Source organism: Sardina pilchardus, chromosome 6 (genome assembly GCF_963854185.1).
Source record: "Sardina pilchardus chromosome 6, fSarPil1.1, whole genome shotgun sequence".
Classification (NCBI taxonomy): Eukaryota; Metazoa; Chordata; class Actinopteri; order Clupeiformes; family Clupeidae; genus Sardina; species Sardina pilchardus.
In genome coordinates, this window is record NC_084999.1 from 15,007,198 (window position 1) to 15,026,098 (window position 18,901).

The following is an 18,901-nucleotide window of genomic DNA, read 5'->3' on the forward strand; positions in this document are numbered from 1 at the left end:
ACCATGCGGCTGTCTTTTTTTCAATTAAGGACAAGACTAAGAAGAGTCTGCACATCTTTATCAACACCTCATAATAAAAAAAACTATGTAAAAGCAGGCACATTCATACTTTATGAACCTAAATCATACTAAATGCATTTGTATCTGTTGCCGTCATGTTTGCATGATGCCATTGCAATAGCAGAGTGAGCTCATCTTCAAGCTTAAGTGTGATGAATGAAGGCATCATGCAGCCTCCAACCACTAGGTGTCAGCACTCACCAGCCTGCTGATCTCCTCCTGTCTGTCCGGTGCAGAGCGTGCCGTGGCTTTGATCATGGTGGAGGTCTGATTATCGGTCAGTTTCTTAATGCAGCGCTGACCTGCTACTATGTTACAAACCTGTAGGGGAGAAAATAACAAAACAAAAGCATTGTTTCAGATTTACCCAACATAAGCGGAACAGGTCAATCCCGTTCGTTAGCGGGGCATTAGGGGCTGATAATTGACTTGAGTGACATGGCTCACCTCCAGGGGCAGGTAGGTGTGCTTCTGCTCCTGCCCCACCTGTAAGCAGGGCAGGTGGGGGTACTTGAGCTGCAGATTGTACTTCTCTCTGAAGTACTGGGCCACTGTGCGCTCCACCGTCTGCCCGCTCTCCAACTGCAGGGGAAACCTGTTGACCACACAAGCACAAATGTAGAATTACAGGACCGCATATACTCATATTTATATGGTTGCGGGATAAACACCAACAGTGCTTCATGCTAGGTTTTGACGCTATGTAATGTATACTGAACATTGAACAAAAATATAAGCAAAAATAGGTGAGAGTCAGGCCGAAGTTAATTAATAAAAGATAGATAGATCAGAATTTAATACTGGCAGAGGTTCTCAACCTTTTGGGAGCTAAGGCACATCAAAGGTCAAACCAAAACGCCAAGGCACACAGACTTCTGGTTAATGATTATGAAGCATCACATTCATTAGATTAGGTTATAACAGGGGTGTTCATTTCCACATGTGCTTCTATACAGAGTGTTCAGTGACAGGCTACAGATAAACATCATGTGAGCACATGCCTATTAGGCTACCTCATAACAACCACTTGATGACTACCTAAACCCGTTTTAATTAAGAAGCTCCATCATTTGAGGCGTTTAAAAATAGTCCTCTTCGTGAGCCTGTAATAAAGCCTATAGGGTTCCTTAACATTTCACGGCACACTGGTTAGGACCATTTATCCCATCTGAACTGGTGCGCTAGAGTACTATCACAGGCCGCCACTAGAGGGCGGGCCCCCTTTTTAATGGCAAGCATGGAGTGGAAAAAATGAGTGTGGCAGTGAGGTGTCATAGGGAGGACAGAGCAGTCATCACCACCATCACTAACTTATAATGATTCTGTTGTAAACCAAAGGTAAGAGAGGCAGGCCTATGAATCATCTCAACACATCCACAGCAAAACGCACACTCATTCTCTCTCATACACATGCACACACGGCACACGCATGCACACATATACACACACACACACACAGTCCCAAGGGGCCTGACTGACTCACGTCTGGTGGCTGGCTGGTCGGCGGGTTACGTTACACACACGGTACTTCCTCCGCATCGTTCCACAGTGCGTCACCTCAACCTTAAGACCTGGAAATGGACAGCAGACGCACATTAACATTAGCTAGAACACACACACACACACACACACACACACACACACACACAGACACAGACACAGACACAGACACAGACACAGACACAGACACAGACACAGACAGACACACACACACACACACAATCTCAACCAACACACACTTAAATAAGGTCACATAAGCATGTAAGAACACAAGCTCATAGCAGCAACACACTCACACACTTGAACTCACCCTTGATTTCTTTGGTGAATTTGACCCGGTGCGAGTCGGTGAGGGGACGAGGCTGCTCATCTATGTTGTGGATGTCCAGGACTTCACACATAAACTGAATGACTGGCTGCGCTTTGTAGAAGGCCGTGGCGGACACTGTGTGAAACAGAAATAACCTGTGTGAAGAAGTGCAAAAGGCCTACAACTAAAAACACACAACACAAACCACTACTTGATCAGCACTAGAGAAGGACACATACTCACAGCCTTATTTCAAAACCAGAAAATGACAAAGATAAAACACAAAATTTGCCCAAGGACATCAAAACAGCCTGTGCCGCAATAAAATATCTCCAACTCTTTCTCTGTCCAACAAATACCGTGCAGACAGGGCATAGACGTGCACAATGTCTGTCCGACCCCAACACTGGCATCCTTATGGCGCACAGCGCTTCTGCTGGTGTCCTGCACGCTGCGGCGTTGAGGGCCAGGACGAGGGAGACGGCAGGGAGCACCAGACGCCTGCTACCGTCGGAGTGGACGCTGGGCCACAGGCCTGCTGGCAGAGAGAGCGTTCCGGAGCACGCCGCGTCCCTGGCCGTCTGTCAGACCCTGACCACATTGTCCAGTCCCATGTGCTTTTCACACGTTACACACAAGCACACGTGCAGGTACATTTGAACACACACACACACACACACACACACACAGCTGGACTATGTTGGAGACCGCATATACATCAATTCCAAATCAATATGATTTTCCTGTCATCAAATGGATTCATTCTAAAGTTAACTTCAGCTGGTAATAAAATAATAATAGTCAGAGGTAATGGGGTGACAATAATGCTAAATCAGTGGCTATATCTACTTTATTATAACTTATACTTGACTAAACTAATCCCTCTCTTTGAGGTCTTACAGTTTACAGCTTTATGACCAATTTATAACCGGTTTTGCTTGCTCAAAATCTACAAACTGATTGGAATGCTGAATAGCGGAAAATGTCATTCTTGAATTGTGATGTTGAGCAGTCTAGTGCTAAATGCCCTTTTGTAATTGTATTTGTCTGGTCCAAAGGCGCAATAAGCCATCCCTGATTAGAGCTGCGGGCACCTGATCCGCTCCTGATGCCCTGACTGGGAGCATGCCATTAGAGCAGCGCAGGGCATTACTTGAGATTCAGTCTTCCTCACATTCAGTCACCTAATCCCCACGCACAGCGAGGCTTGTGCGAGACATGTTTGGGGGGGGGGGGGGGGGGGACAATTGACGTTGAGTGGGGCTGGGAGTGGGAGCAGGAGGGGGTGATGGTGGAGTGGGTGTAAGGTCTAGAGATTGTCTCACTCTGACGAGCATCCGTGCACACTTCTAGACAGAGGCATGGCACTGCAGACACAAAGACAGCACCGCTGATCACATGACCAACTTGACAGCCCCCACCAACCAAAAGCAGCTCCCCTCTCGTCTGGCTGTCTGTGAACCTTCTTTGACCCCACCCCCAAACATCCACCACCAAACATCCACCACCAACAACACCACCTCCCTTCCCTACATCATCCACTGGAATGACAGAAAGACACCCCAGCTCAAATCCAAAGGACGGGCCAACTATTTGATACTAAAGACGGGAGTGAAGTTCTGAAGAGAAAAATCCCTCCAAACATTCTAGCTGCAACATTCTAAGTGATATGGGCAATCACAGAGAACTCAACAGAGGTGCTTTTTTTTTTCCATTATTATTTTGCCGAGGGGGAGGAAAGAGTCAGGAAAATCAACTGGAAAGGTCATCCAACGACTTAAGCGCTAAAACGCCTCAATTGATCTCAGAGATCGGAATATCAATTCTGAAGGGGTGACGCTCAGGGAAGTTAATCAAGCACTTGCTCTTGGGATATTGTTTGGGTTAGTCTTCCTTGGTCCCCCACCGAGTCAATGTTTAATCCTCGTGCCCGGCAATGTCGCTCCTGTTGCCATCTTTCACGCTCTCCCCCCCCCCCCCCCTCCCTCCCCTTCACACATTCCCTCCATTATCGAGTGAACAAAGACACAGAAAAGGAAGAATTATTTTCAGGCGGTTGGATGTTTTCTGCTTTTTTTTGGAGGCAGGGGATAGAGTGACTGGAGGGAGTGAGAGACAGAGTGCAAGTGGAGAGCGGAGAACAGGAGCAATAACAGACTCGGGGGCATGTGATTTATGACAGGGAGCGCGGCAAACTAGAGAGGGCCATTGAAGAGGACAAAAGAGAGAAAGAGAGAGGGGGAGAGAGAGAGAGAGAAAGAGAGAGAGAGAGAGAGAGAGAGAGAGATAATGTTTTGATGGTATTAAATTACAAATGACGTATTGAGGCCGAGGCCACTACTAGGTAAAAGACAGAGTAAAAAATAAGAAAACTTCCTTACTGGGCGGGTGGGCGAGCGAGTGAGAGAGAGAGAAAGAGAATAACTGAAATGCCACATTCTACCAGGGGGAAAAGCAGGGGGAGGTGGCTAGTTTTTCAGTTCCCTCACAACAACAAAACCCCTCTCCTGTCCCCTTGTTTACAACTCCATGCCCTATCCAAGGAAGCTACATCCACTTGCTGTCCAACTTACTGAAAACTGTTCAAACGACTGAACCAAAACAAATAACTGAAACTAACAGTAAAGTTGGTTAAACATTAATGTGAAAATTCTTTTCATGTGAACACTCCTACACCTAGAAACATGCAAAAATATTTTTTAAAAAAACAGGGTGGGTCAATTCCTTCAGGTTTAGCCGGACAGAAGAATATTTGCACCACCTGAACAATCACACCACTGCCACATACAGTATATCAGACAATTACCGCTACCAGCTGTTTAAACACCTGCTCGACCTGCTCTCCGTGGCCTGACTGTCCAGTGTTTCCCACAGATTAGAAGGCAATGTGTGGTGGTCGGTCGGTGTGGCGGTCATTGCATAGCCTTTTTATCGCTCTCCTTTCATATAATGTAATTTTTATTTTTTTTTACCAAGATGTGAAGCTTGCCTTTATTTGAAACACGCACATATTATGTAACTATTTACATTATATAGGCCTATACTGACATTTCTGATATTCATAACAGCAAACTTTATGCAGATTATAGCCTACTATTCATATTACAACTCCACTTCTTAAATTCAGCTGTCTGGTTGAAGCCTCAAAATATTGTAAACATAGCAGGCTAAGCTTATCATACTCTACTGGTTGGACTGTTCATTTTCCCCACATGTGTTATAAGTTTCAAGGTAAGCTAATACTTTTTCTCCTCTGGACAGGCCAGTCTTGGAGTTGAAAAACATTGGTGGTCAGTCAACTCGAATGCAATTTAATCAAATGTCTGTAGCATAGCCTACTAATGATGCTAACCGAATATAACAGTAATTTAGCTAGTCGTCGTCAATGCGTCCACGATTGTGAATGTTTTATTTGGATTAAATGTGCATGTGGAGGGCGGCTGTCCATTGTGCGCGCACGAGAGCGGGCCAAGGAGAATGAGTTTACTTCTACTGTTTGGTAATTAAGTTGCACGCATAGACTACAAAAGTTGCGGGAGAACTTTATGCTTCTACCCGAGCAGCGTCAGGTGCATCAGTGCGACCACCGACCACGCTTCCAGGGATGATCTCGTTGGTTTTCATGGAGACAGACAGCCGCGGTGTGCACAGAGTATAGGGGCTGTGCGTGTTTGTGTGTATGAGAGACAGACGCGCGAGTAACAGAGAGGGAGCGCAGGGAAAGGAAATGCAGCTTTACGAATGCTGCGTGTTTTTCAATAGCGTTTCAAAATAAGAATAAATAAATAAATAAAAGAATAACGAGACGCAATATGTGGCGGCCGGTGCTGAATCTGTGGCGCACCGCCACAAATTTGTCTATGTGTGGGAAACACTGCTGTCCTTGTGAGTAGAGAGAGCACTCGTCTCTCCAGTCATATCTGACAGCTCGGTCTCACAAGCCCACCCTGCTGGGGACATGTGGTAATGCATCCTCACCGTCTATGTTGAGCATCATCTTCCACATGGCTGGCCGGACAGACTGATGGAAGCCGAACCACACTTCCCTGCCCCCGCCCAGGGGGTGGTCATAGCCCTCTGGAGCGGAGAAGAAGGACCGGCCCACCGGAGTGTACCTGAGAGGGAGAGAGAGAGAGGGAGAGAGAGAGAGAGAGAGAGAGAGAAGGGAATTTACACAATGATATCATACTATGAGATCACTTCAATTCTGAGTACAACATCAAAAGAGAGAGTGAGAGACAGACAGACTGAAACAAGCACAGTCATATCATGCTTGAAACAGAAATTAATCAATCAAGCAAGAAATACACCTGAGGATGATGCACCTGCTCATAGGTCAAACAAATGTCATTCACCCTTCCCTTGTGTGTACTACTACCTCCCCCAACTACCGCCCCAACATACAAGATCTAGGGATTTTTTTTTTTTTTCTACGGGGCTGGATGAGCTCATCCTTCACACCGCTGCACAGAGATGAAGTCTGACATACAGTACAGTACATGCTCGACACCCACACTGGCCATCAGTAGGAGCCAGCATGACCTCATCCACAGAGCTCAGGTCTACAGCAGCTTACTGTACAATGGACCAGCAGGGAACTGCTAATAGCATTATTAAAGGTACCACAAAATCTACTTTATTGGCCAGTGTGTGTGTGTGTGTGTGTGTGTGTGTGTGTGTGTGTGTGTGCGTGTCTACAAGCTTCTTATCAGGAGGAACAATAATACAGGCTTGTTGGCTGGTGTAGGTCATGATTGTGTTTGGGATAGGCAGGCTCTCACAAAGCATTCGGATCTAAAAAAAAAATTCAAAATGAAGGGTATGTGTATTTGTGTATTTGTCCATATGTAGTTACATCTCTATACTGTTCTCTGTGCATATGCGTGTTACACATCCACAGCATGTGTCTGTGTCTGTGTCTGTGTCTGTGTCTGTGTCTGTGTCTGTGTCTGTGTCTGTGTCTGTGTCTGTGTCTGTGTCTGTGTCTGTGTCTGTGTCTGTGTCTGTGTCTGTGTCTGTGTCTGTGTCTGTGTCTGTGTCTGTGTCTGTGTCTGTGTCTGTGTCTGTGTCTGTGTCTGTGTCTGTGTCCACAGAGAGAGCGAGCGAGCCGTACTTCATGGAGGGCAGGTGGCGCAGCACCACGTCGACGGCGTGCACGGGGTTGGTGCTGATGGGCTTGTCCAGCTCCAGGGGCTCGGGCATGCTGCGGCCCGTCAGCACCTCGTGCAGCAGGTGCCAGCTCACCAGCGACACGAACCGGATGGACACCTTAAACGGACGGTCCTTTCCCCCCTCCCCCGGCAGCGTCACGTCCAGATCCACCTGTCGGAGGCGAGGAGGGCAGTATGAGTATCAGAAAGCGTGTGAGAGTGTGTGTGTGTGTGTGTGTGTGTGTGTGTGTGTGTGTGTGTGTGTGTGTGTGGTTTCAGCTAATATTCATGGGTTGGCGAGGCACTTGTATTCATAATCCATTTGTCACATCTAATGGAGATCAACAAAGTTAGCATCACTAAAGTGGCATTGGTGCTGATGTGCTACCATGTTTACTAATGAGCAGTGCTCTGCTTCTGCATGCACGTGTGTGTGCGCGCATTCCAGCTTGTGTCTGAGTGTGTGTGTGTGTGTGTGTGTGTGTGTGTTACCCCTGTTGGAGCCACAGGCAGTGGGTTAGCTGTGTAGAGGCTCTTCTTCCCATCGTACACTGGCCGTCGATCCCCAAAGATGGTCACCTTGAAATGCTGCACCATGGAGTCAACCACCTCCCTATAAAACACGCACACACCACACAGGTACAACATCATTAGCAAATTCATTTACAAACCAACATCCAAGTCTTAACCAAGATGCTGACTGGGGCGTTCTTAGCCCGGCCCAGTCACCTACCTGTTGACCCTCCGTGGGCACTTCTCCGGCTTGATGTCCACCTCGTAGAGGTAGACGTCCATCTTGGGGATCTCCACCTGGAAGCAGTTGGCCAGCAGCTTGATGGGCTTGCCCATGGTGCCATAGCCTGGCCGCCGCGGCACGGTGAAGAGGGCCTGCGCCCCAACCGCTCCTGGACACACGCAGGGACACACCAGCTCGTCAGCCACTTCTCAATAGTGTCGGCCATTTACTGCATTTAGTCATTTACCCGTAATTTCCAGACTATTAGCCGCGGCTTATACATTGAGTTTGCTAAATTTCTTCCGCTGTGAAGTTAATACAGGGGTGGGCAGTTAATATGGTGCTAATTTTGTTTTGTTTATTTTATCTTGCATAAAACACTGTCCTGCGGCTTATACACAATGCGGCTTATATGCGGGAAATTACTGTAGTTGCATGATTTACCCAATATGAAGAGGAGTGGAAAAAGGTGCAGTTACAGCATACCAATCCTGTTCCATCAATCTAATGCAATCACAGAGAGAAATTGCTGCCTTCCCCACTATTATGTGCCGACTTAAAATAGCAAAGCGCCATTTGGTGTTGAGCTTGTTGCTCTTAAAGGGGATGACAGATGTCACTCTCATTGGTTTAATGGAGGTTATGCCCAAAACACACCCATGACTGATTAAGAAACATAAGAAAAACCCTTTTGAACGATGCGCCTGATAAACTTTTTACGCTGAAAAGATAGTGATTTTGGACTGGCCACACCCTAAACATGCTTAAACAGTTGTTAAAACAGAGCCCTAGGGGTCTGTGTTTGGGATGTGTGTTAAGTGATGGTACTGACATTAAGCCATAGCCAGGATAAAAATATAATGAAACACACACACACGAACAAGAACTAAATCCCTACTGTGACTGTCCTTGACAGATTCACTGCATCAGGTAATCAAAATGAAATGTGTGAGAATTAAATAAATTAAGCTGCATTTAGGCTTCCGTTCCCCTTAAGCAGTGCTATTTTTCAACGTGGCTGGGCCCTTCTGAATCACGCTGCACAAATCAAGAGACAGGCCAGATCAAATCGGAGGCCAAAAAAAGATGATACAACGAGGGAGAGGGACGAAAACAACAACTCAGCGAGCCTCACAAGGCTGCCACCAGATGCAAAGAGTGACTAAGGGCTGTCTCACACAAGGACAGAACGTTTTCCAACAGCAGCATTTCACTCCGGTCCCACACATTGCGTCAGTCAGAGAGAGAGAGAGAGAGAGAGAGAGAGAGAGAGAGAGAGAGAGAGAGAGAGAGAGAGAGACACACACACAAAAAGACAGAGAGAGAAAGAGAGAGAAAGAGAAAGAGAGAGAAAGAGAGAGAGAGAAACACTCTATACTCTTCAGATCTGTCCGCCTCTTTCGCACACAAATAGATAAGGTCCACTAGGAAGTTAGAAATCAATATCAACATCTCTCACACACACACACACACACACATTAAAGAGAATTAAGGTGCAGTGCATCCCTCAGTGGCTAAAAGAGGGTATGAATATTGAAGTATATTCAATGAGAAGAGAGGGCACACAAGCAGGGTGGACAAACAATAAACTGTCCATGCATATGTGGGAGTGTATACACATGTGTGTGTGGGAGTGTGTACACATGTGTGTGTGTGTGTGGGAGTGTATACACATGTGTGTGTGGCAGTCACATGTCACCTCCCCCAGACACGTGTTTTACACATGAGTCACTTTAATCCACACACATCAGTCAGATTTAAACTGTGCCTGATGTTGTACACACACACACACACACACACACACACACACACACACACACACACACACACACACACACACACACACACACACACACACACACACACACACACACACACACACACACACACACACACACACACACACACACACGCAAACGCACACACACACACAGACACACACACACAGACACACAGCTTCCATTTCCTGGATAACCTTCACCTTTCTGCTCAGTTGCGTGGTTCTGCTTTCCGCTACATTGATGTCACGGCTCGGTCTGTTCACACGTCAAATCGCCTCCCAACCCTCACACTCTCTCTCCGCCATGCGTGTGTGTGTTCATTCTGTACTACAACCCTTGTGCTACACTCGTGCACGCATCCAACAAACCGCCCCTCAGGTCAGGAATCCTAGTACTTAAATAGTGTGCGTGTGTAGTAGCCTAAATGTGTGTGTTCCATGTGTCATCGTTTATAGAGGCACTGGAGACCACATCAGTGAGTAGACCTTCGTAACTGCACAAAGCACAAACACACTGTTTTGTTCATGTACTTGTACAGTTGGGAACTAGTCAGTAGTCAGTGACTCTCTCTCTCTCTCTATCTTTCTTTCTATCTCTGATGGAGTGAGCTATGGATGAAAACGAGATGACAGAGGGAAATTGGTGGAGGAGTAGGAGGAGGCAGAGGAAGTGTTTCTTCCATTCATTCTCTGCAAGAGCACTTGCTGCACACAGAGACCCACAAACCACCACAAATGAGTCAGCGAAGCAGCCAACGTGGGTATTGCTGGGTAGGTTCACACACACACACACACACACACACACTCAGGGCGGGGGGAGCTTCTTCTCACACAGCCTCCCACACACACACTGCCAACGTCACTCATTCATTCACACAGCCCTACGTACAATCACTTGCGCACTCACATGTGCGCACACACATACACATAGATGTTCTGAAGGCCATGGAGAGGAAAGAAGACCAACTGTTTCAAGAAGTGAGAAAACTCACAGAATAAGCACATGCACATCACAGCAAGGACACACACGCACAGATTCATTTTCCCTTCACTCTTTGACAGGTACTCCCACCAATGCAGACATTACGCCATCAACATAGGTGTCTTTAAAAAGGTGCTAGTACACCATCAAGACATTGCACAAGAAACCTCAACATTTGTTGGCCCGGCCAATGGCCCACAAACCTCAATATTCTAAAGGGCCTCCCAAAAAGAAGTCTTCATGAGTGTGGCAACACTTTGCCGCTTGCCATGCACATAAGTGGCGAAATTGTCAACTGAAAAGAATTCTATTACCATTGGATTTCATTGAGAGGCACCGACAAAAACAGAAATGGATTGTAATCTGCTGAAGGGTTCAGTGGTGTTGTGCGGGCTTGTATTGAAAACAATGGAATCCAATGGAATCGAACGTAGGTAACGTAGTGCGCCACACTCATGTTGGCGCCTGAGTGCGAAAGCCTTAAAGTTGGCAGTTGTTGGTTGCTGTCTTTGGTCAGAAAACTGAAAACTTCCAGCTCCACACTCCCGAGAGAGTAATCCAAGAGAATGACTTTTTGACATGTCAAACTCAAACCACTCCGTCCAATAAACACAGACTGGTGGTTCACACTGACCCAACTGTTGGTGACTGTTGGAGTGTATTGACAGCCTGCAGCCTGCACCGTTCAGCAGAGGTGACCCAGGAGCGGTGTGTTCTTGAAATGCACAGGGGGATGGGGTGCTTTAGAGGAGCTGGCCAGCCGAGTCCAAACCATGACCCTAAGTCACCCAAACTCCACAGCCTTATATGGCACACTCTAGTGTGTATACACACACACAAACACACACAGACACACACACACACACGCACACAATGGCACCACCAGCAGAAAGGTCAGGGAAGCTGGCCATCTTATCAATACTATAAAAAGATGAGTGTAAATAAAGATGAAAAACAAAAACTGTTGGCCAACAGAGATGCAGGTCCCCTCCTTTCCTGCCTGCCATCCTCTCCCTCCCTCCCTCCCTTCCTCCCCACCCACCCATCCAGCCATCCAGCCCAGCCTCAGGCAAAATCAAAGTGCCCCATATCTCTCAGTAACTTTAAAAGTACAGAAATACGATGACACTACTCTAACCAAACACTGACAATCGTGTCGGAGAGAGCGATTACGTTGGGAATCGGGCGGTTTTGGGGCCAGCCAAGCTCGGCGTGTGGAATGCTGTTGCAGCGTCACTCTGCACACGGCGTTTCAGGCTCCTGGGCACTAGAGCCAAACAGATGACAGCTGAGCAGAATTAGTAAACAAATCTGAGGTTTATTTACAACAACAACAGCTCCTGAACTGACAAGACCCAGTGAAGGGTTGTGAAAGAGAGAGGGGGAGAGAGAGAAAGAGAGAGAGAGAGAGGACAAGTGAGGGAGGGAGGAGGGGGAAAGAGAGAGCAACTACAAGTGAGTGAGTCTGTGCTGTGCTCCCGTGTCATCTCCCTTTGGCTGTTCTCAGACTGTTGGAGAGAGAAAAAAAAGCTTCTGCTAAGCACTGGTCCAGAAGCAGTTTTCTGCCTCATCGTGATGCAGATGTCATCAATAGCCAGGCCAGCCTGGCATCAGATCAGCGTGAAAATAACCACTCTCCAAATAACACTTTCCACTCTCCATAATCCTAACATACATAACTCACACCTGGCCAATGACAAAACTGTTTCTACATCCAACAGCCAATGGGTCATTTGTTTAACCAAATCGTTACAGTTTAAGCATCTCTGTATCTTACTTAACACTGACAATGTTTCCATGACTGCCAACCAGACAAATTTCAGTTAACAAATTGGCCACCCATCTGCTAACCCAATAGATGCGTTCGGCAACAACAAATAACCCTTTGATCAGATGAGTGTTTATTCATTTAATCTAGCCGATACAATAATTATCTGACTAATGCCATCACCTTTTTCAGCCCTGTAAAAATCAGCAGAATCAGGGCAGGAGAGATCATAGCACAGACGGCACACAAAAAACACCCACCGAGATGTCTGTGTGTGAGATAAGAAGACACTTGAACACGTATTCAGGTTGCTCTGCAGACGGCAGAGCTGAAGATCTCCCCAGGCCTTTTTCTCAGCACGCATCGATCGGCTTCTCTTCCGTGCTGCTGTTCTTCGGTTTTCCGACAGGAGACCTCGAGAGGTGGACTCAACCGCCGGGGCTCAGTGGTGTACATGTCTACCTCTGCTACTGTTTACCTCCAGTCACAGGAGACGCTCTCTACTCGCGTACTGCGTGTCGTTACTGCGAGCCGAACCCGTAATTCATCACTTCTAGACAAGACTTCTGCTCGAGAAGCTTTAGGATTTAGTCAGTCATCTACTTTCCTGGTGTTGCACACTTCACCCAATTCCACCAAGGAACAGAGAACCACAATGCTGGCATTTATTAACAGTAGCTCTCCACCATTCTTCCGTTCCCAGGCTAAAACCCAGGATCGTCGTCGACGTCGGAGATCTGACGGCCAGTGCACACTTCGGGGAGCTCTGGAGTAGCCGTTTTGCGGTCGCGCGGCTTTGAGAACAGAGACGAGTTACTGGTCTTGAACGAGCACTCCAAGCTTTCCGCTGATCCTGAAACCGCTCATTAGCCTCACAGCTGCAGTCAGGGAAATGGCAGGGCCGCCACAGTGTTGCCCCACATGCTTTCAGTACTGCTGGAATCTCCTCCGCTCTTCCCTCGGTCTGTCCATCCCTCTCTGCATCCTTCTCTTCTTATCAGAGCCAGAGAGCCAGAGAGCCAGAGAGCCAGTCTTAAGCTACGCTTACAGCTAGCAGCGAACACAGAAGCACAGTTTGGTGTTTGGCAAGATTGAATCACCAATAATCACCTAGGCCAGAAGTGGGAAAAGAGTATGCTACTGTACAGGTGTTTGGATGATGCCTATATCGTGGATGGAATTATAGCCCTAACAGTAGGTCTGTGTGAGACTCAGAAATTCAATTTCAAAAGACACGAAAATAAAACAGAGTCAGATATAGACTTGGTTTAAAAACAACCATTGCATTAGTTTCTAGAGGGGATTTATGACAGGAATCGCATGCTATGCTCGAGTGCAAATGGTTCAAGAGCCTCTCTGAATATTGTGACTTCGAGCAGAGATGTTAGAAGCTAGATGTTTGTAAATAAGAAACAGTGGATTACAGGAAGGAGATCATTTGGCAAAAGACAGACATCGAGATGAAGAGATGAGTATGTGAGTGGCTGGAACAGACAGGAAGTGACCGAGAGAAACAGAGAGACATTTTTCACCCTGCTCACTTTTGAACTGAATGTTCCATCCTTAATGGTCCAGGAGAAATTAAATGAACACAGAACAGTCGGCGTGTGTATGTGTGTTTTGGAAATTAAGAGGGAGGGTGTGTGTGTGTGTGTGGTGTTGACTACCTGTTGTACTGCACATGTGTACGCTAACCGCAACAACGCAGCACTCAGGCTAAGCAAGAACATAGCAGCATGTCCTTGCTTCACACACACACACACACACACACACACAAACTATGTGGCCAGCACAAGTGTACATCTCATCTCTCATTTTAACACACACAAGCACACCATGTAGACAGCACTAGTGCATATACTCACTCTCAGTTCCAACACACACATACACACACGCACACACACACAATACAGCTGTTGTATATGTGCACTCCCGAGAGAGCTGCTCTGTGGGAACAAGTTGAGAGCTGAGGCATAATGCGGTCAGTCACTGCAGACAGACTACACACTGAGCGCTTGAGTGACAGCTCTGGAGAGGGGGATGGAAACCTACACAGAAACAGAGAGGTAGGGAATGCAGGGATAGACAGAGAGAACGGGAAGAGCAGGATAGATACGCAGATAGATATCTAGCCTTGACTCTTTTTTTCTGAAGTCAGAGGTACATATCGAATCGTGGTTTGTGCATCACATCCCTACGACAAAGTATATATAGTTTTAGTTCTTAGCAGTAAGATTGCAGTCGATATTACGTCTGTGCAACGTCACACGGATGAGACAAAAATTAATGTGAAGACTTCACTTGCACGTCTACACTAGAAGCCTATTGATGGTCCATATGTTCAAACAGGTGCTTCTCCACTGCGTCATTGCATTAAGCAAGATTTTGGAGATAAAGACAGAAACAGGGGAAAAGGCCCGACATTCCCAGTAGTGCTCACTCTGGTCCGTGCCCCCCCCCACCACCACCACCACCAGGCTTCCCCGACCACAGTGCACCAGCCAGATCTCCTGGCAGCAGGTTGGGGCTCAGAGCGAATGGACCAGAGACGCATCAGCACAGAACATCTGTTTCCCCACAAAAAGGCATCACTGCAGCAACGGCAAGAAGCCCATGTGTGTGTGTGTCCAACGGGACCTGACAGGCTAGGTTCGGGTTTGGACAAATATTTCAGACATGTCGGCGCGATGGCATTGGCCGTTATATTTAAAATTATTTGTTATGTTGGGTGGCCAACAGATCTGCTTCACATCATGCAAAAGTTTGTTTTTTTTTGACAATAAAATAAAATAGCACCTAATGGCCTTCTTCCTGTGTGCAAGATTTGCTTATGTAGCCTTGACAATGCAACTCCATTTCAGGCAAGGCTATCTTGGGAGATATTAAAAAAAAAAGAAAAAAAAAAAAGTGATCATTGGAAGAGTTTAAGACCAAAGACAACGAAGGGAAGTCTAGGCCTACTATGTGGAGGTATTCCTGCTTAATGGTCAAGGCTGATGGTGAGGATGAAGCCGGTGGCTATGCTCCATGTAAGAGGTGGAGTTGTCATGAAACAGACGTACACAATACACTGAATTCTGCCTGGTAGCAATACTATGAGGCTATGAAGAGATTGAGAAAGAGTGCAAAACGTGTGATGCTGATGGGCCTCTGCATATCATATAAGGACATCTCGTTCAATTGGAGGAGAGGATTTCCTTGATTTGCCTCAATTAACGTTGGTGTTGCATATGGATCAGTGACAGTGACCATAGTTTCAAAAACTGTTGCAGTTCATTTCAAGAAGTTTTGTCAATGGAAGACATGAATTCTATTTCAATAGGCTATGCTATATCCAATGCGGTATGCGCTCACCTGATTCTTTAGACAATTAAGAGTGCCATTTTGACTGTTTAGTATAGAGGCTAAGACTGGAACATTGAACCACTAGCATGAGAATAACTGACGCATCATCTGCGTTGGGCTCGGGTTAGGTTTGGAAATAAAAATAAAAAAGGCCTGTCAGGTTCGGACACAACTCTGTCGGATGTGGGCCGGGTTCGGACAGAAATATGTGGCCCGAACCGCACTCTAGTGAGTGAGTGAGTGAGTGAGTGAGTGAGTGAGTGAGTGAGTGAGTGAGTGAGTGAGTGTGTGTGTGTGAGAGTGTCTGGCGTGCGCGCATGTCATGAGTAAGGCCGTGCTCTCAAGATAGGGAAATGTGCATCTTGCTGAAATCACACACACAATCATGCACACGTACGCAGAGAAGTCGGCCAGTGTTTGGGCAGGGAAAGGGGGTGAGGGGTGGCCGGGTGCGCGGCCCATGAATGGGCTTCTTTCTGGAGCTGGATTCCACTGATGGCTGCCTGAATAGAGCCTTCTGTAGCCCGCAGGCCAGTGCAATGCACAGCGCTCCAGCGAGATGGACAGAGGGAGTGAGAGAGAGAGAGAGAGAGAGGGAACGACACAACAAGAGAGAAAGAGTGAGGGGGGAAAACTGGTGGCGAGAGCGAAGAGTAAAAATGTAAGGAGCATTTCAGGCCTGAGCAGTCGTCAGATGCAAACTCTTGAAGAGTAAACCCCTGCACGGCCAACCAACCCTGGCTCAGCAAAGTCTTCAATGACACTGGTTTTAGAGGAACAGAGGAAAATCAGGATGATAAGTGCAGTCGTGCGGTGGTGGGAGGGTGGTCGTAGTATCCCAAAAAGAGACGCTGTGCGTGAAAAGACAAGCGTTCTTCACAATCAGACAGAGAGAGAGGGCCACAGACACAGGTGACAGCCTGCTCCACTGAGTCGCCAACCTCCCCCAATCTTTCCCTAAACATGGACCCCCTTAAGAGCCCCCTCCTCTGATGTCTGCCTGCAGCCTCCACTTCCTGTCTGAAACCACACACACACACAAACTCTCTCCAAACCCCCCACTGCTAACACAGACAAGCTCTCGAGGTACAAGCCATTCTGGCTTGAGGACCCTAATATACACAGAGCAAGAGAGAGATAAAGAAAGAAAGAAAAAGAAAGAAAGAAAGAAAGAGATAAAGAAAGGAAAAAGAAAGAAAGAGAAAGAAAGAGAGAAAGAAAGAAAGAGAGAGAGAGACAGTAGGAGTTAGTGAGAGAGACAGAGACAGATAGACAGTCCTTTTTCACCATGCTAACTTTCAAACTGAATGTTCCATCCTCAATGGTTCAGGAGATGCACCAGAGCAACAGGACAGAGAAGAGGGAGAGGCCCTCATGCACTCCGCTTACTCCAGAAGCTTCTCACAGCTACTCGGTCTCATCTCCTGATCCTACTCTTCTGCTCCTCCTCTCTTCACCTCTTCTAGAAAAGACACAAGTGCAAGTACTGCATCTGTGCCCTTCCTCATAGCCCACGCACAGATGCCTTACATTTGTGCATTTTGCTTAAAATCATTGACTATTCACTGTCAACACACATGGAAGAAAACATCACCCTCAAACAGCCAGACAAGAAACCTGTGAGGTAATCAATCAGCTGAGAGAGGGATGCTCTCTCTTGAGTATTTGAGAGCATGTTCTTCAGCATCAGGCTTCATTGGTCCACCTCTATCCTGAGGAACACTAGGAGGCTACAGGGTTTAGAATCCCCTGTTGAGCCAAGGGTTGAAAACTCATTCCACTATTACCACACATTAAGCAACTACAAATACTACATTCCAGAAGTTAACATGTTGAGCTCAGGCCAAAACGTGCTTCTTAATTTGCTGTCAGACAGCGAGGCAACTGGAACAGCCTAGACTGCCTGCCTGACTGACTGACTGACTGAGCCATCATGGCGACTTCAACTTCAAGGGAGACCGAAGAAAAGAAAAGAACAACAGAGAGTGGGGGTCCCCCCCGACTTCTCTCTCTGGCAGGATAAAGAACTGCCTCGCCACAATGGCCCCGCAAGAGCGGCACGGCAAAGTGCACTCACCATAGCAACCGGCCACAATATGCCGTCTGCACATGGGTGGTGGACTGGCTTGAGTGGAGTCGAAGGGAAGAGGATATGGGGGTGGGGTGGTGTTTAAATGAGTTGGGAGAAGTGTGATAGAGACTGCAAATGACCCCCCCCCCCCCCCACATCCACCACTCCTAACTCTCACTGCCTATGTCTATAGGCTACAATAAAGACTGTGAAGCATGGGGATCAGAAGTCGCCAGGACCCCATGGGAGAGGGAGAGAAAAGGCACTGAGGGGAGAGACAGAGAGGAAGTTTGTGGGGTGGGGGGGGGGGGGGGGGGGGGGGTCTCTGAGTGACAGTGGTGTGTGGAAAAAAGCACCAATGCAGAGACAGAGACAGACAGAAACAAAAAGGCTGTAAAAGAGCGGGAAAACCAAGAGACACGAGGGAGGACGGCCATGGGAATGGGCCGGGAGAGAGGAAGGAGAATGACTGCGCTGGAGAGCATCGTGGCCACATGGCCCCCCCATCACAGACTCCCAGCACCGTCACACCACTACCATTCAAAACAGGACTAAGAGCAGGATCTAATACTTGTACAAGATAACCCAGACCTCACCATTTCCAACAGTTTGTTCAGAGAAAGAAAACAAGAACCCACCCCCCACCCTACCACAGCCGTGGTCCCATAGGGCCATAGGGCCCCGGGTGCTGTCCCTGGAGACCCTGGGATGTCCCCCTCAGTCTTGGTCTTACTTGGGGTCCAGCAGGAAGCACCTGACACTACGCGTTCCTTTGTCGTTTCTGTGAACTGGTTATGCGTCAAGTTACAAACACAGAGTGTGTGAGTGTGTGAGAATGAGTTTGCATGTGTGGAACACTTGGACCACATCCATCATCATCTTCACCATGGTCACAATTAGACACTCAGCAGGTTGGGAAACAAGGCGCTTTGGAAGTTTGGGTCACACTAGTCTAGCAGCCTCTGATGGATAATAAGAAAAACAAACTGACAACAAAACAAAACAGATTTGTTATCACTCTAGAAAAGACAGGAGGACTCATCAGACAGAGTAAGAAGGATGGGTGCCACTAAGAAGAGATGAGTGAGAGAGAGAGAGGGAGAGAGAGGAGAAAACGGCCTCGCTCTCTACTGAACGCACCCTTCATTTGCATTTTCTCACGCCTGGCCTCCATCAACACTTCAATTAGCCTGCAGGCT

The 18,901-nt window shown here is 47.3% G+C and overlaps 1 protein-coding gene across 3 annotated transcripts in view; it reads right to left on the minus strand.

The window, feature by feature from the left end:
• The window catches only part of LOC134082696 (protein argonaute-3), a 29,511-nt gene that overhangs the window by 7,257 nt on the left and 3,353 nt on the right, over positions 1-18,901 (minus strand). For all 3 annotated transcript variants that reach the window (XM_062538603.1, XM_062538602.1, XM_062538601.1), the window contains exons 3-10: positions 7,754-7,925; positions 7,513-7,633; positions 6,984-7,192; positions 5,849-5,985; positions 1,871-2,005; positions 1,544-1,631; positions 508-655; positions 262-381 (exon numbers count right to left, since the gene is read on the minus strand). In XM_062538603.1, the coding sequence (XP_062394587.1) occupies positions 262-381; positions 508-655; positions 1,544-1,631; positions 1,871-2,005; positions 5,849-5,985; positions 6,984-7,192; positions 7,513-7,633; positions 7,754-7,925 (1,130 nt within the window). The remainder of the gene's footprint in view (positions 1-261; positions 382-507; positions 656-1,543; positions 1,632-1,870; positions 2,006-5,848; positions 5,986-6,983; positions 7,193-7,512; positions 7,634-7,753; positions 7,926-18,901) is intronic.